We start from the raw sequence: 15,068 nt of genomic DNA, 5'->3' as shown, positions 1-15,068 counted from the left end.
ACACAACCATTTGATTTTACATGAACAAACTGCTGATTTTAGAATTTCTTGGATGTGAACATTACAATATTAATGAACAGTTTTTTTAACAGTGTACAATTAATGACTTAATCCGCTTATGCCCCCCAAGCCCCTGTGGTCATAAGAATAGGGTCATCACATGTGTTTGTATGTGTGTCTGTGCTATTTGCTGGGTGTGCTTAGTGATGAATATCATGTGAAATCTGTTTGACTCTAACATGACCTGATGCAGAGATAGACTTCAACCAAACACAACAGTGCTCCAGCGACCCCTTGCATTTGGTCTGCTCATTCTGGCATCTTTAGGTTTTGATACAGTCTCTTGAGGATTTCTTTACTCTGAAAAACAGCTGATCTGAGATTCTGTATCAGTTCCCTTACATGGAACATTTTTTGCACACATCTGTTTGTTTTTTAATTCGTAGGATAAAACATGTCTTCAGAACGTTCTCAAAAACATTGAGAGATGTCAGACGTCTTTCTAACAAGGCCTACTGGCTTCATTGCTGCCCTGATGGCTGCTTGACTGTGACTGGTTGGCTTATTCAGCTGTTAACCCAGCCAGGCTCAGCTCAGATTGCTCCAGATTAGGAGATGGGGCACTCTGACAGCAACTATGATCCATATTAAAGCTGCATAAAATGAAAATTGCAAAGATTTAAAGGCGGATCATAAGCCACAGAGAATTTAATCACAACCTTGAACCATGTGTGTGTGCGTCTGTGTGGGGGTGTGTGCGCATGTGCACGTACTGCAGTGGTGTACCCATGTGTATGTGTGTGCAGATTTTTGCATATTACAAGATTACTTATAACATGAGGATTGTTGATGTTGGCTGTATTTACTTATCAACACAGTATTTAGAGATGTACCACGAATGTATTATTTGCTTTGTAGGTTTTCACTGCGGGAAAACTGCAGGGACTGAAGTTTTTCACATTTAGAGGAAAATTTGATGTGAACAAAGAAAATGAAATGTTGATTCTGTAGTGGATGAGTGAAAGGCAAAATGTGTGTGTGTTTAAGCACAGCTGGGGATAATGCTTTCTGATGTCCTCAACACTTGTAATCTCTCTAAAGCTTTAAATACTGTTACAGGAGTATAGTAATAGTTAGCTGCATAAAGTTCAATTCAGTCATGATATTGAAACAGCATTTCTAAGTGTGAAATGCATTTTTTCCCTAAACATTATCAGTCATATGTGAGGAGATCTTAAGGCTGGCTTTAGTAATTTGTCAGAAGCGGATTTAGATTATATTTTAAAATTAATTAATCTGAAGTTGAAACTAGTCTACATGTTAGAAACAGTGACAGTGATGCTTGGTTTACCAAAACTACAGGAAAAGACAAACAAATATGTATATATATATATGATATGATATGATATGATACCCTGCAGGAATAATAAGATGGCCAAAGGAAGAAGTACAGACCACGGATGTTAAAACACGAAAGCTCCTCACCATGCATGGAGGGTTCCATCCCAAATCCAGCACACTGAGACTGTATGCTAGCCGCAAGGAAGGAGGCCGAGGACTAGTGAGCGTAGAAGCCACTATCCAGGATGAAACATCCAAGATGCATGAGTACATCAAGCTCAAGGCCCCAAATGACAGTGTGCTCAGTGAATGTCTCAGGCAAAGGATACAGTGCTGGAGGACAGATCCTCATGGGAGGACAAACCCCTGCATGGGATGTACCACCGGACCATAACTGAAGTGGCTGATATCAAGAATTCCTACCAATGGCTAGAAAGGGCTGGCCTACAGGACAGCACCGAAGCGCTCATCCTGGCAGCTCAGGAACAAGCCCTGAGCACCAGAGCAATAGAGGCTCAGATCTACCACACCAGACAAGACCCAAGGTGTAGGCTGTGCAAAGAGGCCCCTGAAACAATCCAGCACATAACTGCAGGATGTAAGATGCTGGCAGGTAAAGCATACATGGAGCGCCACAATCAAGTGGCTGGAATAATATACAGGAACATGTGTGCAGAATATGAACTGGAAACCCCAAAGTCAAAATGGGAAACACCTCCGAAGGTGGTAGAGAATGAGAGGGCAAAGATCCTGTGGGATTTCCAGATCCAGACTGATAGGATGGTAATGGCGAACCAACCAGACATTGTAGTGGTGGATAAAGAACAGAGGAAAGCCGTTGTGGTGGATGTGGCAGTGCCAAGCGATGGGAACATCAGGAAGAAGGAACATGAGAAACTGGAGAAATACCAGGGACTCAGAGAAGAACTGGAGAAAGCATGGAAAGTAAAGGTGACAGTGGTGCCTGTGGTAATTGGAGCACTCGGGGCAGTAACCCCCAAGCTGGAGGAGTGGCTACAACAGATACCTGGAAAGACCTCAGACCTCTCAGTCCAGAAAAGCGCAGTACTAGGAACAGCTAAGATACTGCGCAGGACCCTCAAGCTCCCAGGCCTCTGGTAGAAGACCCGAGCTTGGAGGAGAAAAACCACCCGGAGAGGGTGAGAGGGGCGTTTTCTTTTATATATATATATACATATATATTAAATAAAATTTACAAGTTTTTTTTCCACCAACATGTAAAAAGTCATGCCACAAACGGAAGATGCTTCAGCAAAAAAAAAATCTAACATTTGTAATTTTTTGTAAAGGAAAGTAGGAAAAAGTTGGATTAAAATTTGAATTTTAATATACATATAGCTATATATATATATATATATATATATATATATATATACCTGTGTTTAACCAGGTGGTATATTATAATACCTGTATGCTGAAGAAATCCATAATATAAATCACTTTTAATATAAATCAATGCAGTCTAAGTATCTGTAATTGGCTGACGGTAGAAGAAGTAAGGTGCAGACTGACGGAGATGGTTGCTGAGATAAGCAGTGAGGAAAGGATAACAATCCTTAGCCTTCTATATTGTGCAGTTCATAAATAATGCCATGTGTTTGTAAATTTTGTCCACCTTAATAAATGTTCGCTATATTGTTGTTGTTGTACTAGGACCGTGGATGTGCGTGTAATAGTTACGACGCTCATGGTTGCTGGAGTGTGTTACACATATTGGTAGGAAACTGTTTAATTCCTAGGTTTAATACATTAGTTTGTACCATTTAAAATGACATAATTACCTGTCTGCCAGTTTAGAAAGGTTTACATGATAGATGCTAGCACCTACTAGTCAGAATAGTTGAGTTCTGCTCCATCCTGACCTACGTGAGAGGGCAGCTGCGAGGTATGTTCATATTTTGTAATATTGTAATCATTTTGTTGTCTTTTTTTGCACTGATATGATGACTGCTTCAGTTATTGTATATACGGGCAGTGACAATAAAGAAATATCTTATCTTAAATTCATAGCAAAAAAGCTTTTTAGATTGTTTGCTTGAACAATATTTAGGAAGATAAAAATGGAAATACACTATATTATCAAACGTATTCGCTCACCTGCCCCTGACTCACATATGAACTAAAGAGCTATCCCATAGGCCCAATCCAAATTCTTCCTCTACCCCTCCACCGTCTCCCTATCCCTCCCATTGTAGGGGCATTTGGAGGGATAGGGGTGTCGAAATATTTTTCTGAAGGGCCCTTGCGGTGGAGGGATTCAGAACCCTTCGCCGTGAGGGTGTCCCGCTCGCGCTGTGAAGGAGAAACACAAAAAAGTAAATTAACTAAATTAATTTATTTAAATCAGTTTGAAACAGTTATTCCAGAATTTGGCTGATGCAAAATGGACTGAAAAGTAAAAGACAAGAAACAAAGGAAACGTGAAGAGGTTGCCTCTCTTTGCATCATTTGCTGCATAGTTTTCCTATTGCAAAATGTTGTCAAACTTCAAGGTTTTCTGTCTAAAATTCTATACATTTAAGAGACAAAACCAGTAAATTCAACGTTCAAGAAAAAAAAACTTTTAGATTAAACTGCCCTTTGACAACAAAACGCCAAAATGTACTCATTAGTCAAACTGCACATTTTCCATAAATCATAACTTACCAGCAGAATAATATTAAGTCTCCATCTGATTGATTAGTACGGATTAGAACATTATGAATAAAATGTTTGGTTTATGTTACGAGTAATGTCTGTGGTATATGGTTGGCTTTATATCATTTCTTCTTTTTGTTTGTCATGTTAAAAGTCTTGTTCTAAAGTTTTATGGGAAACCTTCTGTCCAAAGTAATTAGTGGAGTGGTATAGTAACTTGTGCTTAGAATAACTTTTTTTTTAAATAACAATATTCATGACTTTTTCCAGAGTTTGTACGCCTCTGTTCTCAGCCAAGACTTCATCTCCACTGCCTCTTCAAAAACAAAAGATTTGTCTCTTTTTCTTTTTATTGTCTCGTTCCCTGTTAAAGTGCAGGCTTTGTTCCTTGTCTTTCTTCTTTTAGCTGCTCTCTCCTCTCATTCTTCCAATCCATATTTCCAAATCTCTTTCCAAGAGCACATTTTGTGTGCGTAGATAACTGTCGCACACACTCGTGTGCACACGCATTTACACAGAACACAGACTTAGATTGAGCAGATGGTGACCGTATTCATTTTTTTTCACCGACTAACATTAACCATTCATTTAAGACAGCAGACTAAGCCAATCCCACATCCGCCCCCATGCAACATGTACACACTTCCAAATGCACACACGTAGAAGTGTCCGGTGGTTTTGTGCGATGGTCCCAAAATCTTGCCTGCCCCTCAGTCGGTGTTGATGCTCACTCCTTCCAGACGGTCCCAGCTCTGCTCCGAATCAATCTGTTGACATTTCTGATTCCCTGTGACTCAGATTTCCTCTCTTTCATTTCCATCTACCCACAACAGGAATAAGGAGCATCTGACTATTCCCTCTGCCTCCCGTTACATCCAATCCATTTTTTGTCTTTGTTCCTTCCACATTTACTGTCTGGCTTTCTCTGGCAACTTCCCCAGGAGTAGGAGACACAATCGCACAGTTGCTCTGATTTCTCCTGTTGTTTCTCTTTTGGTCTCTTTGAAATCTTCTATTCTTTTCTGTCTTTTGGAAATTAAATCGAATGAAGCTGAAACCTGTTAGTCTGTAAATCAGATTTAATCTCTGGACTGAAGAAAAGATGAGCATTAATCCACATCTGTTCATACAAATGTTTACCGCTCATATTTCAGACCTCATAGACCTTGCAGTTAAGCTTGAGCATGTGCATGCATGAAATAAAGAACAAGGAAAAAACTCTTAAAAAGGGGCTGATAATTGTGTAATACATAGCAAATGCCACCTGATGATGATTTGACCCTTTGCACATCTGTGTACAATAGTGTGCAGCCTTGCGTTGCAAAAAGCTCTTGTGCTGTAGAACTAATGGTGTCTTGGTGCAGTTTGAGACCTGTGTGGGTTAGAAGCCTTCAGCCACCTGCCGGACCCTTTAGGCTCAATTTGATACCTTTCAACCTCCAACCACCCACACACAAACATACCATTATGACGGAAACTGCAATGTTAAACTAGTTTGTAAAATAGCAATAAAGGTTTTGATTGAGATAAATCCCAGACTATTTCATGTCAATTCCTTTGAATGAATTTCTTTTTTCTGAATCATTCTTACCTTCCACTTCATTTACCCTCTTTTTTTTTTTCTTTTTCCTTTCAGATGCTGTTAGGTGAGGTTTGGACATTGAAGCCGGTGTGTTGGCTGTTGAATAACAACATGAGTTGGCTGAAAATAGACCAGCTAGCGATCTCTGCTCTATGTCAGTTTGTGTGTTACCTGAGAGACGAGTCATGCTCTATGTGCAAATAAATAAAATGTGCTGCAAATGTTAAAAAATGTAAAAGTGATGTAATTAAAAGTTAGGAGATTGATAACACAAAAAAGAATTGCAGATTGGTCTAGTTTTATTGAACATTTAATGTTTTGCTTGTAAAATAGTTGCAGTGAGTTAGACTTTCATGATTTCATTTTTTTAAAGCAATATATGCAATAACTAAGCAGACTTGTGCACCTGCATCACATTTGCGTCATTTGGCAAGAAAATTCTTCACTCACTGGCAGAAATTGAGATTTCTAAATGTGGCCTAATTTAAAAAAAAAGCATAAATTCCAGGATGAGACTTATTCCAGCGTCTTTAGGTCAATGAACGGCCTCGTATAATCCCACCATTGTATTGTCCAGCCTCAGTGTATTAATGTTTGGTCTTTAGAACTGGGTAAAGTCAATTAGTGAAAATATCCATTTTATTTGCCGTAGTAGTCCCATGTTTATTCACTTTATTGTCATGGGATAGACACACACAAAGAACAGAAATTCAACCTTTTTTTTTTAAAGGTATCATGATTTAATTGAATTCAGTATATTTTCAAAATTAGAATTCATAACAGAGGTTGTTTCATAGTGCTTCTGCAAAAAAAAAAAAAAAAAAGAAACAACAAAAAACAATCCTGTTGCGTTAAGCAAAAACAAAAACGTTTACATTTTATAATTTGAACAGAACAGTGCTGTGTTAGGTTTGTTGCAATTAAACACTATTGTAATTTTACTGGCAGGATCGTAATGTGTTACATATTTCCCATATTACCTTAAAGTCATTTTATAAAATAAACCACAATAGTAAGATGATAATCTAACATGAGAAATTTGCCACAAGTGGTTTTATCTTAAGCGTATCAACAATTACTAATAGAATTGGTTATTTTTTTTTGACTTTTTTTGTGAAGTAAACTCACATATAGTCGGCTTATCCCTATAAGTGTTTTTATGCCTCATCTACTTTACTAATCCCAAATAAAAAAATGAACAAAAAATAAACAGAGAATATATAAAGGACCTGAAGTCTTTGTGGCTGAGAAAAACTCAGGAAATAATGCTTCCCAAAAATTGGCAGGACACAATACTTTACTCAGCCTACAGCAGCAACACTGCTTCAGAAAGAAAAAAAAAACATACACACAACCAGACCCATTTATTATAAATACAAAAATGAAGTAAAATGTTTTTCTGTCTTTTAAGTTTAACAGGAAATGTGGCCAAATGAATAAAACGTTTAAATATGCCACAAACAGCAAACTCTATTTTTGCCTTTAGCATTTTATCACCTGTGGAGGTCTTTGCCATTTTGCTGTTTTAAAGTGTTTAGTCATTTTCGACAGGAGAAAAACGAACTTTGCTTAAACCATGAAATAAGAAGTGTGCTAGTCTTGAACAGGAGACCTAAAAAAACAAGTTTCTGAAAAAGTCTCTGGTTGCAGAAAATTGAGGAAGTGACTGTGTAATTACTTAAACGTATGAGGCCAGGACTGTAGGTATATTAGTTTGAAAGCACAACATAAGAAAAAATTCCAGTACAAGTCGTTTGCTGTTCAATTAATACCTGGCTGTAGTTAACTTATAAGTTGCCTAAAATATAGGAGGTAGCTCACTGAATTACATACACAAGAAAAACACAATAACCTTACGCTTGACTATGGCAGAAATCAACACCATGGCCCAGGTGTTCATGCATCTGCTGCTCCAGTCAGAGAAATTGCATTTTTCAACAGTAAGTGATACATGATCAATCAACTGGTCAGCTGTTCAACTTCCCATTATTACAGTAGTGAAAGCATAAAGATGACCGTACAACAGCAACCCCCCCTAAACAAAAGAGCAGGGGTCAGCATTGTCCCAGCTCCTTTACACTCCCTTGCATGCTTTAATGATGTGGCTCTCAGAGCCAACGATTTTGTTTCTTGCAAAACAAGAGCCAACTCTCATGTTTTCACTACTTGGGCTCATTCATAGGTAGCTCATCGGTGTTTGGTTAACATCATGGTGATGAAGAACTTCAAAGGGTGGGAGAAAAGGCAACAAATCATATCCCCAGCAGTCAGCCAGCTCCACCACTAGAGGACCAAGTGGAGGAGAACCCACAAACATGTGTTGTGTGGGGATAGTATGAGGAAAAAGCCACGGCTGTACTGCACTCCTCCAATAGCAGAAAAAGCACTGAGGTCAGATCCTCAATTTTCCCACACCGGGTGAAGTCAATAAAAAGGAAGCTGTGTTTTGTGGCATTTGTTTTTTCCAATGATATCCTCTAATAAACTGGAAAGATCATCAATGTATTTTAGCCGAAATCAACCAAATGCCCCCAATCTTTGTGAACATTTCAGGGGATAGAGAAGAAGGGCAAACACCCTAACTCCTGTCTTATGTGAGAGAACAGCCTCCAAACCTCAACCACCATCAGTGTCTGTAAGCTGATCCATGATCCGAGGTCATCCCATGCAAGCGAGACATTTCTGGTCCAGGCCCAAAGACTATGGGCTTATTTCATGCAGAATTTTCTGTTTCACCAATAAATCTTTCAATCATATGACCACGATCTGTCCGTATTTAAATAAAAGGGAGAGAAAAATCTCCAGAGTGTGACAGAGCTGCTTAACCCTTGTGCTGTCTTAGATGACCCCACCCTTGCAATGACATGTTCTCCCTACCATGACAAAGGTGGATGAAGGTGGAAATATTTCATTTAATCCATGGACACCAGTGAGGATCACAAATCATTGAAGAAAAAAGGTTCAGTGCATTGTCTAGTGGGTCTAGATGACCCAACTCCCGATGTTAAAGTGCCTAGGATAGCACGAGGGTTACAGGAGAAACATTTATAAAGAAAAAGATCTCTTGTGGTCTTTTCACGGCCAGTAAACAAGCAGGCTCTACATATTTACACATAATATAAGTCTGTTTGATCAATTGTGCACAACATCTACATTTATAACCAGCAAACGTTGCTGTGAGGGCAGAACCCACTGCCCCACAGCTAAGTTAAGTTCATTTGTTATATTTTTCTTTTGAATAAACCATTTCATTTTATTTCACACATTTCATAACAAAATTGACTTAATGACTTGTGCACACATTTAGTTAATTTTATATTGTTTTGAGTAATTCTATTCTTTGAGTTCTGTTTGAGGCCTGATGCTGGGGCAGAGGCTGGAGCAGGAAACTTCCTGATGATGTGGCAGTGGGAGGAGCTGAAGAAGTTCCTGATGACTTGGAAAGGGAGGAGCATGGACAACTTCCATTTGGAGAAGATGGAGGGGAAAGACGAAGTGTATTCTTATGTTGGACTATTGTTTGTATTTTTTGGAATATGTTAAGCTTGCTTTGAGGTACAAGTTCAGTTTCTGTTGAAGCGTTAAATTACTAGTAATTTACTACTTTAATTAATATTTAGGTTTTGAATGTTTTGTATTTGTGCTCCCCTCCCTATTGTGTCATTGGTCTGATCAGCCAGTATAAAATCTCCCTAATGTTTCCTGTAAGGGGGTCAGTTTGAGTTCAGTTGGTTTGAGCTTTTGTTATTGATTCGCTCAGTTACATTTTTGTTAAGTTGACCCCATTTTAATTTGAGCCCCTGTCGTGTTGTGTTGGGTAAAATAAAAATCCCTGATTTGAAGATCTTTTTGTCCTGTGGCTCAATCTCTGCCGAGCAGACCCTGACAACTGGTGTCAGAAGTGGGATAACCCCACCATGAGCCCAGGTTTTTTTTTTTTTTTCCAATAATTTTTTGTACTTTCCCCTTTTTCTAATCCTTCATCCTCTTGGATTTTGAGTTATGCAGAAAAGTGGACGCAACATGAGAGGAGCCAAGGATGGCCCATTACCCCCTAAAATGACACAGGAGCAGCCAGATGAGGATCAGGAGGAAAATGGAGCTTCTGGAGGAGTGGACAGCTCTGAGGGCACAGGTAACGAGCCAAGTGTTGCAGACCTGGTCTCTATTTTTCGGTCTCACATGAGTCAGCAGGAAGCCAGAGATGCCAGGCAAATGGAAGAAAGTGCTCGACAAGAAAAACGATTCAGAGCACTCCAGCATCAGTTTCAACTACTGCAATTGGAAGTTCAGGCACGTACCACCTCAACACCTGAACTGGTTTTACCAGAGCCTGAACTTTCCAACCGGGGACCTCTAAAGACGGCTGACATTCCTCATGTAAACCCCAGTAATGTGGCTGAGGATCCAACATGCCAACCATCAGGTCAGTTCCGTCTGTATGAGCCTCGACTAGAAAAATTCACAGACAATGATGATGTGGAACATTATCTAATCACATTTGAACGGATTGCGCTAGCTTGTCAGTGGAAAAAAAGAGAATGGGTTTTCCATCTCATCCCTTTACTCACGGGCAAGGCTAGAGCTGCATATGTACAAATGGATATTGATGAGGCCCTGGATTATGATAATGTTAAAGCTGCAATTTTGTCAAAGTTTAACATCAACCCAGAGAACTACAGACAAAGATTTCGTTCTCTGGAGATACATGCTGATGAAAGCCCAAGAGAGCTTTATGCCAGGCTCAAAGAGCTCTACCTGAAGTGGATCCAGCCAATGGGTAAAACTGCTAATGAAATTGGTGAACTGATCATTTTGGAGCAATACTTGAGGATGCTTTCTCCTGAGCTGCAGGTGTGGATACGAGAACATAAGCCAGAGTCAGCAGCAGAAGCTGCTAAGATGGCAGAGGTGTTTGTTGCTGCCCGCCACAGGGGACAACCATGGAGTTATACTGCCTGGAAGGAGAAAGATGGCAACAACCCAGCTCCTCAGTATCGGCAACGAGCAGCCAGTAATGTGGGTGTGCAGTCGGTAAGGGGAGGCCAACCAGCCAGAGTACCAATTTGCTATCTATGTGGAGTAGAAGGACACACCAAACCCATGTGTCCTAAAAAGACAAAGCTCACTCAAATGTGTGTGGCTCCACGCTTTGAAGCACCTGAGGGGCCTCCGGTGGGAGTGAAGTTGACACCTGTAGAAGTAAATGGAGAATTAATGACTGCTCTCATTGATACTGGCAGCGACCAGACTCTGGTGCATCAGCAATTCATCTCACCTCATCTGATCACTACAAAAACAATCCCAGTTTGTTGTGTACATGGAGATAAGAAATCCTATCCCACAGCAGATGTCTACATCAAAATTGCAGATCAAACGTATCTATTAAATGTTGGAGTTGTTGATAAACTGCCTTTTCCTGTTGTGTTGGGTTTAGACCTCCCTGTACTATTTGATTTGCTGGACACTGACCATTCATGTTATGTTGCAGTGACAAGGGCGAGAGCTAAGCATGTGGAACCACTTCCAACACTTAGTGCTCTACCTTTCTTTGATGCAGACTTGGAGGCTACACCCGGGAAGTCTCGTAAGTCCCGTAAGCAAAGGAGGAAGGAGAAGTTCCAACACACTGCTGTTAAATTCTCTGATGACCCTGAGCCAGAATTGCCGTTAAATTTCAGAATCCCAGACAACATTGTTGAAATGCAATGCAGTGACCCAACCCTAAAACATCTTTTCCAGAGGACGGAGGAGAAAAACACGGAGACTATGCAAAATCATGGTGGAGAAAACTTTGTTCTGAGGAAAGGCATTCTCTATCGCCAGCAGGGGTCAGCATTTAAACTAGTGGTTCCTGAGGCTGTCAGAGAAATTGTGCTGACTTTAGGACATTCAGTTCCCTGGGCTGGCCACTTGGGGAAGCACAGAACCATGAACCGCATTAGGAAACATTTCTACTGGCCTGGCTTGAGTAAGGATGTTGCAGTTTTTTGTAAAACTTGCCCTCAGTGCCAACTAACTTCTACCAGAGTCCCCTCCAAAGCTCCTCTACAACCATTACCAGTGATTAGCACCCCGTTTGAGAGGATAGGAATGGACATTGTTGGACCATTAGAAAGAAGCAAATCGGGCAATAGGTACATGTTGGTGATAACTGATTATGCCACCAAATACCCGGAGGTGTTCCCTTTAAAGACCATAAAGGCTAGAGAAGTTGCCTATTGCCTGGTGCAATTTTTTTCCAGAGTTGGGTTGCCTCTGGAGATCTTAACTGACCGGGGTACCAATTTTTTGTCCACGTTGCTGTCACAAGTATACCAACTTTTGGGCATCAAAAGCTTAAGAACCACTGCGTACCATCCTCAAACAGATGGCCTTACAGAGCGCTTCAATCAAACCATTAAGCAAATGCTAAGGAAATTTGTCAATGAGTCTGGAACAGATTGGGATAAGTGGTTGCCATACCTGTTATTTGCGTACAGAGAAGTACCACAAGCCTCCACTGGTTTTTCTCCATTCGAACTGTTATACGGACACGAAGTGAGAGGCCCTCTCTCTCTGCTCAAAGACATGTGGGAAGGGGATCGGCCTCATTCAGAGACTGTTAATGTTGTTTCTTTTGTTGTTCAGATGCGGGAACGGCTGGAAAAAATGAGTGAGCTGGCCCAAGCTCACATGGCAGAGGCTCAAAAACAGCAGAAGGTCTGGTATGATCGATCAGCTCGTCAGCGGTCATTCAGTCCTGGCCAGAAGGTGCTTGTTCTTCTTCCCAGCAGCGATAGCAAGTTGCTCACAAAATGGCAAGGCCCCTTTGAGGTTTTGCAGAGAATTGGGCAGACCACCTATCGTGTCTCAACACCTGGACAATCACGCTCCACCCGCCTACTTCATGTTAATCTCCTGAAAGAGTGGGTGGAAAGGGCTGAAAAGGAACAACAAGTTCTGCTTATCAGAAGGATCCCGGAAGAGGATGAGGTGGATGAGCAGTATCTTTCCTCAACTCTCTCACCAAATCAGGATCTGGATCATCTCTCTAAAGAGCAGCAACTTCAGGTGAGAGCCTTGTGCAGTACACCAGTATTCCAGGAGAACCCTGGGCGAACTGACATCATTCAGCATGACATCATCTTAAAAGACGGAGCTGTCGTGAAACGCAGGAGCTACAGGTTGCCTGAACGCCTTTTGACCAACCTGAAGGAGGAGGTGGATCTGATGCTCTCTCTGGGTGTGATTGAGCCATCTAAGAGTGAGTGGTGCAGCCCTGTAGTATTGGTCCCGAAGAAAGATGGGAGCATTAGGTTCTGCATAGACTTTAGGTACCTGAATTCAGTCTCCAAGTTTGACTCTTATCCAACTCCTCGTATTGATGATCTGATAGAGCGACTGGGATGTGCCAAATACCTGACCACCATAGATTTATGCAAGGGCTATTGGCAGGTCCCACTGACTCGTCACTCCAGAGAGCTGACTGCCTTCCGAACCCCATGGGGGTTGTTTCAATTTACTGTTCTACCCTTTGGACTTCATGGAGCTCCAGCCACCTTTCAGCGCCTCATGAATCAGGTACTATGTGGAGTTTCAGAGTTTGCTGCAGCCTATTTGGATGATATTGTTATTTTCAGTAATACCTGGGATGAGCACCTTGGACATTTGGAGAGGGTGCTGGATTGTCTCCAGGGGGCGGGACTAACTGTCAATCCTTCCAAATGTGTCTTTGCTAAACCCGAAACCGACTATCTGGGCTACATCATCGGCAATGGAATGATAAAACCGCAAACTGACAAAGTTTCAGCTATTCAGTCCTGTCCTTTGCCTGTCACTAAGAAGCAATTGAGATCTTTTTTGGGCATGGCTGGGTTTTATCACCGGTTCATCCCTCATTTTTCGGCCAGGGCAGCATTACTCACGGACCTAACTGGAGCCAGGAGTCCTAATAACCTCCAATGGACCAAAGAGGCAGAAGCAGCTTTTGAGGACATCAAGCGGGCATTAAGTAAGAACCCTGTCCTGTACAGTCCAAACTTTCAAAAGCCATTTATTCTACAGACAGATGCTTCTGATAGAGGTTTGGGGGCAGTGCTTCTACAAGGCCCTCCAGACGACAGACATCCGGTGGCCTTCATCAGTCGGAAACTGTTTCCACGAGAGGTTCAGTATTCAACCGTGGAGAAAGAAGCGCTGGGAATAAAGTGGGCCCTAGACTCCTTCAAGTACTACCTTCTTGGACGGGAGTTTACACTGGAAACCGACCACAAGGCCCTACAGTGGCTGGCAAGGATGAAGGACACAAATGGGAGAATTACCAGATGGTACCTAGCCATCCAACCATACTACTTCACCATCCACCACATCCCAGGAAGGAACAATTCCACTGCGGACTTCATCTCTCGCTGTCCCAGCGAGAGTCTTGAGGGGGAGGGTGTGTGAGGGCAGAACCCACTGCCCCACAGCTAAGTTAAGTTCATTTGTTATATTTTTCTTTTGAATAAACCATTTCATTTTATTTCACACATTTCATAACAAAATTGACTTAATGACTTGTGCACACATTTAGTTAATTTTATATTGTTTTGAGTAATTCTATTCTTTGAGTTCTGTTTGAGGCCTGATGCTGGGGCAGAGGCTGGAGCAGGAAACTTCCTGATGATGTGGCAGTGGGAGGAGCTGAAGAAGTTCCTGATGACTTGGAAAGGGAGGAGCATGGACAACTTCCATTTGGAGAAGATGGAGGGGAAAGACGAAGTGTATTCTTATGTTGGACTATTGTTTGTATTTTTTGGAATATGTTAAGCTTGCTTTGAGGTACAAGTTCAGTTTCTGTTGAAGCGTTAAATTACTAGTAATTTACTACTTTAATTAATATTTAGGTTTTGAATGTTTTGTATTTGTGCTCCCCTCCCTATTGTGTCATTGGTCTGATCAGCCAGTATAAAATCTCCCTAATGTTTCCTGTAAGGGGGTCAGTTTGAGTTCAGTTGGTTTGAGCTTTTGTTATTGATTCGCTCAGTTACATTTTTGTTAAGTTGACCCCATTTTAATTTGAGCCCCTGTCGTGTTGTGTTGGGTAAAATAAAAATCCCTGATTTGAAGATCTTTTTGTCCTGTGGCTCAATCTCTGCCGAGCAGACCCTGACAGTTGCAATAACAACAGGAACATGATGATTTCTTTCAGTCACAGAACACTGACAACTTCAAGCTACCTAATACAATTTACTCATAAGGCATTCTTCTTATGCAAAATCCCAAAGTGCTCAAATAAAATAAAAATGTAAATAAAATATCAAAGAAAATATACACAGTAAAGTCTTTGAGTTGATTATGTTATTCTCTAAAAACATTTCAAAAACAAACTCTGGTAGCTAGAGTTTGGCTATGATTGGCCAATCCTGAGGACTAATGATCTCAGTCATCCCAGAACTGTGTTCTATCTGATTGACTGTGAGAAAAGAGAGTGGTGCTCAAAAGACCCATCAACGTCCAGACCATC

The 15,068-nt window shown here is 41.1% G+C and overlaps 1 protein-coding gene across 1 annotated transcript; it reads left to right on the top strand.

Moving 5' to 3' along the window:
- Positions 1-8,759: 8,759 nt before the first annotated feature.
- LOC144994093 (uncharacterized) lies at positions 8,760-14,670 on the top strand. Its single transcript, XM_078950532.1, has 2 exons — positions 8,760-9,508; positions 9,582-14,670. Exons 1-2 carry the CDS (start codon positions 9,499-9,501, stop codon positions 14,006-14,008), a joined length of 4,437 nt encoding a protein of 1,478 aa, XP_078806658.1. The 5' UTR covers positions 8,760-9,498; the 3' UTR covers positions 14,009-14,670.
- The last annotated feature ends 398 nt before the right edge of the window (positions 14,671-15,068 follow it).

Source organism: Oryzias latipes, chromosome 7 (assembly GCF_053564925.1).
Source record: "Oryzias latipes strain Hd-rR chromosome 7, Olatipes_Hd-rR_3.1".
Lineage (NCBI taxonomy): Eukaryota > Metazoa > Chordata > Actinopteri > Beloniformes > Adrianichthyidae > Oryzias > Oryzias latipes.
The sequence above is the reverse complement of the archived record's forward strand: the minus strand, read 5'-3'. Positions and strand labels throughout refer to the sequence as shown.